Source organism: Lipotes vexillifer, unplaced genomic scaffold (assembly GCF_000442215.2).
Source record: "Lipotes vexillifer unplaced genomic scaffold, Lipotes_vexillifer_v1.1 scaffold794, whole genome shotgun sequence".
NCBI lineage: Eukaryota > Metazoa > Chordata > Mammalia > Artiodactyla > Lipotidae > Lipotes > Lipotes vexillifer.
This window is the reverse complement of record NW_006799310.1, coordinates 767,454-775,619: the sequence shown is the minus strand read 5'-3', so window position 1 is coordinate 775,619 and position 8,166 is coordinate 767,454. Positions and strand designations below refer to the sequence as shown.

At 34.8% G+C, this 8,166-nt stretch overlaps 1 protein-coding gene across 1 annotated transcript in view; it reads right to left on the bottom strand.

The window, feature by feature from the left end:
* Window positions 1-8,166, bottom strand: part of NELL2 (neural EGFL like 2) — a gene marked incomplete at its 3' end in the record, with an annotated part of 344,840 nt that overhangs the window by 186,765 nt on the left and 149,909 nt on the right. Inside the window, exon 12 of the mRNA XM_007471548.1 lies at window positions 3,845-3,973. Within this exon, the coding sequence (XP_007471610.1) occupies window positions 3,845-3,973 (129 nt within the window). The remainder of the gene's footprint in view (window positions 1-3,844; window positions 3,974-8,166) is intronic.

Sequence of the window (8,166 nt, the reverse complement as noted above, 5' to 3'; positions counted from 1 at the left end):
GCAAAAAAAAAAAAAAAAAAATATATATATACAAAGGGGAAGGATAGCCTCTTCAATACATGGTGTTGGGAAAACTGGACAGCTACATGCAAAAGAATCAAAATGACTACTTTCTCACACCATATAAAAATAAACTCAAAATGGATTAAAGATTTAAATGTAATACCTGAAATCATAAAACTCCTAGTTGAAAACATAGGCAGTACACTCTTTGACATCAGTCTTTGAAATAATTTTTTGGATCTGTCTTCTTAGGCAAGAGAAAGAAAAGCAAAAACATACAAATGAGACTGCGTCAAACTAAAAAGCTTTTGCAGAGCAAAGGAAACTATCAACAAAACAAAAGGCAGCCTACTTAATGGGAGAAGATATTTTCAAATGATATATCCAATGAGACGTTAATATCCAAAATACACAAAGAACTTATAACGACATCAAGAAAACTAACAACCTGATTAAAAACTGGGCAAAGGATCTGAATAGACATTTTTCTAAAGAGGACATACATATGACCAAGACGCACATGAGAAGACGCTCAACATCACTAGTCATCAGTGAAATGCAAATCAAAACTACAATGAAATATCACCTCACACCTGTTAGAATGGCTATCATCCAAAAGAACACAAATAACGTGTTGGCAAGGGTGTGGATAAAAGGGAATGCTTGTGTACTGTTGGTGGGAATCTAAATTGATATAGCCACTATGGATGACAGTATGGAGGCTCCTCAAAAAATTAAAAATAGAAGTACCATAAGATCCATGAATTCCACTTCTGGGTATTTTTCCAAAGGAAACAAAAACACTAAAACAAATGAACAAATATAATGAAAGAAAAACAGACTCATATAAACAGAGAACAAACTGGTGGGTGCCAGAGGGGAAGGGGGTTGGTGGATTAGTGAAATAGGTGAGGGATATTTAGAGGTACAAACCTCCAGTTATAAAATAAATAAGTCTTGGGATGTAACATAAAGCATAGGTAATATAGTCAATAATACTCTAATAACCTTATATTGTGACAGATGGTAACTAGACTTATCATGCTGATCATTTTGTAATGTATCCAAATATCAAATTACTATGTTGTACATCTGAAACTAATATAATATGTAAGTCAATTATATTTCAATAAAAACTTCTTAGCAACAACAATAAAACAAAATGAAAAAGAAAATCAAATTTGATCAGAATACTGCAGAATCTGTTAACATGAATAACAAAAGATACACTAGAAGTACTCATGTATAAAAAATTCAAGATCCCCATAATAAACCAACAAGTTTTTCCATTATTTTAACTTTTGAAGATTACTTCCTTACATGAAAAATAAATAACATGAGGAAATTTACAAACCATTTTCCAGTATGATCCATTCAGAATAGAAAACAGCTGCCAATCTGCACTACAGATAAATGTGTAGATAAAAACAAAGATCTAGTCTTTACAATTAAATCAATTTTCAACAGGTTGTATTGATAAATAATCTAAATTTCTGGCCTCTTGCCTTGAACTCTTTCCTGTCTCAATAAATGGCAACATCATCCATGTGCTGCTCAAAATCAAAACCCTGACTCCCATTTATCACTCTTTAATTCTCCTCTACAGTAAATTATCTGCAAGCATTGTTGGCTCTAATTCCAAAACATACATAAATATGCTCCTTCTCTCTACCTCTCTTGCCACTCTCTTAATTCAGGCCATCAACAGCTTTGCTTAGGCTTCTGCAATAGCCTTCCAACTGGTCTTCCTATTTACACTTCTGTTCTTCTGACCACATCCAACCCCAGAGTTCATCTAACACCTTGCAGCCAGAGCTATCTTTTTTGATACAAGTCTGTACATATCACTCCCCTACTAGATGAATCTAAAATACTTACAGTCTCCCTACATTACCTGGCCCCTACCTAATTCTCCAATTGCATCTTAACTGACTCATCTGCTGCATCACATTATCCTTCTTTCTGTTTCTAGAACATCCAAGCTAGTTACCACTTAGGGTCTATCTACTTGCTATTCCTTCTAGTTGGAATGCTCTGTTGCAGATCTTTCCATGTTACTTCCTTATCATCAAGTCTCAATCCAACTGTCAATTCCCTCCCAACCCCAAATCCAGAGGCTTTCCTTGACCATCTCATCTAAATTAATCCCCAATCAATTTCTATCACATCATCCTGCTTAACTTTCTTCCTATTATTTATTACTACCTGAAATTACCTTCTCTACTTCTAAGTTACCCACTTATTCTCTGTCTTCTCCCTTGAATGTTAGCTCCTGAGCACTGGAACCTTATCAGTCTTATTCACCATTTACTACCCAGTGTCTAGAAAAGTGCTTGGTACACAGTAGGTGCTCACTAAATATTTATTACAAGAGTGAATACACTTAACAATAACAAAAAGAAGCAGCTCAAAATATGAATAATTATCATAAGATTAAGATTCAAAAAGAGGTATTGTATGAATTTATATCATGTGATTTCATGTTACGCACATTAACAATATCAGTGGAACTTATTACATATTAGAGATCCCAAATATTAATGAAGAATACATTATTTTACTAAGTTACTTTAAATTCATTTCTAATTTAAAACCTTTCAAAATGAGGAATTTTAAATCTACTTATGAATGGGGAAGGGAAGCTATATGTCTTTCTTTTGGCAAAAATAGAATGGTCTCTTTAGGACTGAATCAGAAGCATTTAAAGGAATATGCTGAGAAAAAAAAAGTCAATTTAAAAAGTGAATACCAATTTTTAAGGCAGAGAAAATCTATTGAAACCTGAGGGAAACAAAGGAAATTGGTTTCCCAAGGGCCAGTAAATCATCATGTAGCTAAACACAATCTCTAAGGACTGATGGCACATTCTTGACATCTGGAAAGGGTAAGTCCAAAACTGTCCAAGTGCCCAAATACCACCATATCAGTGCTCTTACTTGCAAGACCCACTAGCTAGTCACACAATTAATGAGAATGACTCAAATGTGTGCCTTGGGGAAATTATAAATTACTACATCTCATGGACCTCTAGAGTCTTCCCGAACAGTCAAAGCCACAGAATTTGTGAAAACCAGGGGCCTCATCACTGTATTTAGACTGTTTCAATGAGACAATAAACTACCTGGGATATTAGTTAAGATTTTTTAAATAACTAGGAAACTATTTTCTCCACTGGAGCTATTTATTAAATACCACAGAGCATGAATACAACCACTGAGATTACAGACAGTAGCAAACAAAAATGGTGCTGGGCACTTTATGTTCCTGTTGATTGACTGTCTTTGTTATACAACACTGTCGGAAAAAATTTGACTACAATTCTAACTGCAAGCCACAGTAATCATGTCAATGTGTGAACTACCTGAATATCTAATTATGAAAAAAGGAAGGCAATTTCACAGTGGAAGCATTGTCCTAATTCAAGAAACCCAGCCACATTAACTGATTAGTCTGACATGTAGCAGATAGCTGAAAAACTTTAATTTGAAAGATAATTATTTTTAGCTGATTAATATGCTTCAGATTAAATTCACTGCTTTTAATGGGTCCATGAACTTGACGACCTGGGAAATTAATAAATTTTGCATGCAGGGCTTCCCTGGTGGCGCAGTGGTTGACAGTCCACCTGCCGATGCAGGGGACACGGGTTCGTGCCCCGGTCCGGGAAGATCCCACATGCCGTGGAGCGGCTAGGCCCGTGAGCCATGGCCGCTGAGCCTGTGCGTCTGAAGCCTGTGCTCCGGGGCCCCCAAACCAAAAAAAAAAAAAAAAAAAAAAAATTTTGCATGCAGTAATCCTAGGAAATTTATACAGCCAAGCTACACATTATTACAAGGATTACCTTCACAGTAGGCATTGTCCTCTCGAAGAGCCCTAAAACCATCTCGACAGCTACAAACGGCCCTGTCATTCAGATTTCTGCAGACAGAATTCTCCATGCAGTTATGCCTTTCAGAACAAAAGTCATAACCTACAAGAAAAAAGAAACTTATTAGGGTAAATAAAATCGTAACAAAGCAAATAAACTTTGTCTCCTTAAAATCTTTCTTTGATTTAGAAGCTATATTTCTCTAAACGATTAAGTTGATATCTTCATCCAATGTTCATAGGACCATATGCTATGTGTACTAAAAAGTTTTTGAGTGTGTTTAACTCAATTAATTCCTTCTTGAAGTCTCCTCTATTTCTGACTTTATAAATGCTATCTCTAGTCCCTAATATTCCAACTACAGTCCTCCAAATACTGGAAACAAAGAAAGATTCTTGGAGTACAAAATGAAGATTTACAACATAGAAGACAACACAGTGAGGAAGGAAAGTGATCTGAGAATTACTGATTGAACACTGTCAATAACTATGAGTAATACAGACCAAGCCAGATGAGATGTGCACATTATGTATTTAAGAAATGAAACAGACAACTTGGCATCCTTAACCCCACAAAACTCTAAACGTATAAAAGAAATCACATCACTTCAATCTAATTTTCTCAGGAAATCTGCAAGACAAAGTATGTCCACTCAAAAGAAAAAGAAAGTTTTTATGAATTATAAAGATTTCACAGATTCCAGAGTCTTTATGTAGAGGAAAGAAAAATGGAACATTTCATAAACAGTGACACCAATCATGTGTAATTTCTCAAATCTCTTTTTCCTGTGTGAATCCCTGTTCAAAGATCATCTAAGATGCTGAAATAAAAAGCTGGAACACTGGAATCCATATTTAATGGAAATTATATGATTATACATCATTCAAACAATTTTCAAATTGCTTGATGCATAAATTTTCTGTCTAGTTTTACACTGTCTAATGAATTATTTTTTCACCATGTATAAAAGAGGTCCAGAAGAATACATTTCATGTAGCTCAGAATAAACTCATCTGCTTACATGCAAAAAAAGACTTTTACTTGAGCAAATCATGAAGATGTAAGTTCTACACTCATCTTATTTGTTATCAATTACCATACAGTGCTGTGATTCAGTGAAAGGGTGAACTAAGCTATACCACAGCCAAAAGGTATACTCTGGTTCAGCACAATGGTTGATGTCCATTCCAATTGGTTTATGCCCATAATGACTATGTTGAATATTGACCCAGAGTTAAAACAAATCTCCCATGAAATGCAACTACAATGTATAGTAAAATAGTGTTTGTACAATTTAATAAGCCTTAGGAAGGGTGAGGCTCTCAAAATACAGTGATGCATTTAAAAAGGATAGGAAAAATCAAAAGAAGTAGTGATTTCTACAGAAATAAAATAAAATAGAACAGAGTGTATGAAGACTGGAAAAATATATAGTCAATAACAGCACTGAAAATCACTTGACAACTTTTCTTGACAAGATTCTTCACAATCTAAATTCTCATGATTAAGGCTGAATATTTAGAAGTAAAAGGTTCACTCTTAAGGAAAGGAAAAGTTAAAAATGTTTTCTCCCTGGGTCTTTTTATTTCCTTCTTTAAGTAGCTAAATTGAGACCATATTTCTTAAACTGTATTCCAGTGTCTTTTTACAATGCCTGACGAGGGATAATTTCAGCTAAAAAGTCATCCTCATTCTCTATACCAATAGTTCAGCACATCATCAACCTAAAATGAAAATGTTCCAAAAAAATCACTTTATATTTATTCTAAATTAAAACAATGTTACTAAAAAAAAACTGGCCCACTCCTTAAGATACACAGAGAATTAAGAGACCATGTTTTAACGCAGCACTAAATCTGTAGAAGTTTACCTGTAATGCTTCAAACAACTTTTAGAGAGCAGTGACTAAGAACAGGAACTGTTCCTGACGCACTTTTACTTTCCTTTCATAAGTTTATATTTTTCAAAACTATCTTTCAACACTTCATTTTGATGCATTTTCTCTTCTCCTATTTTTCAGACTCTGTTCAATCCGTGCTGTCACGGTCTACGCCATAAGCCTCCTCTATTACAATCCATTTCCCGTCTGTATAAGTAATGGTAAGACCCCCTCATCTCAGCATCAAATATCATGCACACGCTCACCATGCAGTGTTTAATTGCTGCAAGAATTTTCTAACTATAAGATAACAGTATGATTCTACTTTTCATTGTTTAGGTTCAGTTAGGGAGTACTTCACTTTTCATCAGATGAGTTTTTTAAGTTAACCTGGAGACTTGAAAACTGAAAATTTTGTCAAATACTAATTTCCTCTAAACAATGTCAGATAGCTATTTTGATTTAGTCTCTCAACAAATAAGTTGGTTGAATCTATTGGTTGTTTTACTGCTTAGATTCAAAAATGCCAAGGTTAAAATGTTAACTACTGATGGTTAGAAAATTCAGACTCAGTTTAAGGGGCTTGTTTCCAATCTATAGGGAAAAACTTCAAAAAACATCAGAGTATCGGTTGGCAATAAACCATAGTCCTACCACCATTATAGCCACATTCCTACTCATCTGTGCTTGGTTTTTGGAGTTGAAAGACCTGGATTTACATCTGACCTCTACCACTTACTGGCTATGTAAATATTAACCTTCAGCTTTTCTCACCTGTAAAATCAGGATAATATGTACCTTTCAAAAGGTTCAAATGAGATCATTTATGTAAAAGTGTAATAGTATATGTAGCATTTGTTAATAATTAAAGCAGTTAGAGTATTACTAATAAGCCATAAACCAAATGTGTTGAGATACCTATCATAGGAGAAAATTGAAATATTTGCTATAAATGGATAGATTAATGATCTAATACAATCAGGTCTTTCTTTTATTTCCTCCTTTGGGTTTTAACCTCAAGGATACCAAGTTTTCTATTCCTTTTAAGCTTTCCAAATTTACATGAGATTCTTTCATTAAGTGTACTAGATCTTTCTATAAAATATTAATAAGCATTTTTCTATGACTGAGGATACAAAAGGGTAAGGAAGAGTCAGATACAAAAGATTATGCATAAGAACAATATAAATAAATGTTATTCATAATAACCAGGAGAAAGAGAATGCAATAGTTTTGAGGTGAATATTTGTTAGTTTTGCCTTACAGGTGGTCTATTCCTCCTTTTTGTGGGAAAAAAACAAAACAAAACAAAAACCTAGTCATACCTGGGATGAACTCTTCACCTCTACTGTTAGCCTAGGTGCTTACAGGAAAATGGACTACACTGCCCACTGGTTAAGGCCACACCAATCAATGCATCCCACTGGCCTGGACATAGTAATTTCTTCAGGTCTGAGCAAATGATGCAGTTCAGGTTAATGCAGATAACTGAAACTCAATTCTGGGACCTTTGTTCAACTCACGAGGATATTGAACTTTCTCTTCCACCTACTTGAGTATCATAATAACATGAGCATAAGAATGTCAGGGAACACACAGAGTCTGAAAATAAGGCCACCTCAGAGGAGACAAACAGAAAGATGCATCTAAGCAAAGGGGCGAGATTTGAGATTTGAGTCAAGCCACTCACTGGGGCTATGTATTCCACTGTTTGCTTAAGTCAGTAGCATTGGGTGTTCTATCACTTGCACCTGAAAGAATACTAACTCATATCAGTATCGTCTGCAAGATGATGGATAATCCTGATTTTTCCCAAAAGGCAGTTCACGTGCATGGATGAAAATTTTAAAAAAAACAGTACTGATAGCAATGGAATTCTTTAAAGGTGTATAAAAAATTACATGAATCTAACAAATAATCCCATTATTTCATGGATACTACTGCTTAGGAATAAAACTAAAGTTTCACAAAATGAGTTGACTAACAGTAGACATCAAAACATTAACTAAATAATGTTATTTGTGGTACACAGATAACAAGAATCATGAAGATGTAATTCAGTGATGTGGGAAACTATGAATTATCCAGAAGTTGGGTGCAAACAATCTACACCCACTCAGCCTTCTGCACATGGTGCCTCTATCACTTCTAATTGTAAGGCACGACAAAGTCAATGCTAAATTAAAGTTGGGCATCCAGTGAATAGGACTTGATGGTCTGTAAGCAGAGAAAGGGGCGGCCAAGGGAGGAGGAGAATGGGACGGGGTGAGATATGAAAACATATAGTTTCACGTTATTTCTGTACCTTTCTAAGTCAGAGTCCTCGCTGTATCATGAAGTCTCTGTCGTTTTGTAATTTGTCATAAGCTTCCTTGAAAGAGCTCTCAAATATGAAAAAAGTGAAAAGAACATTCCT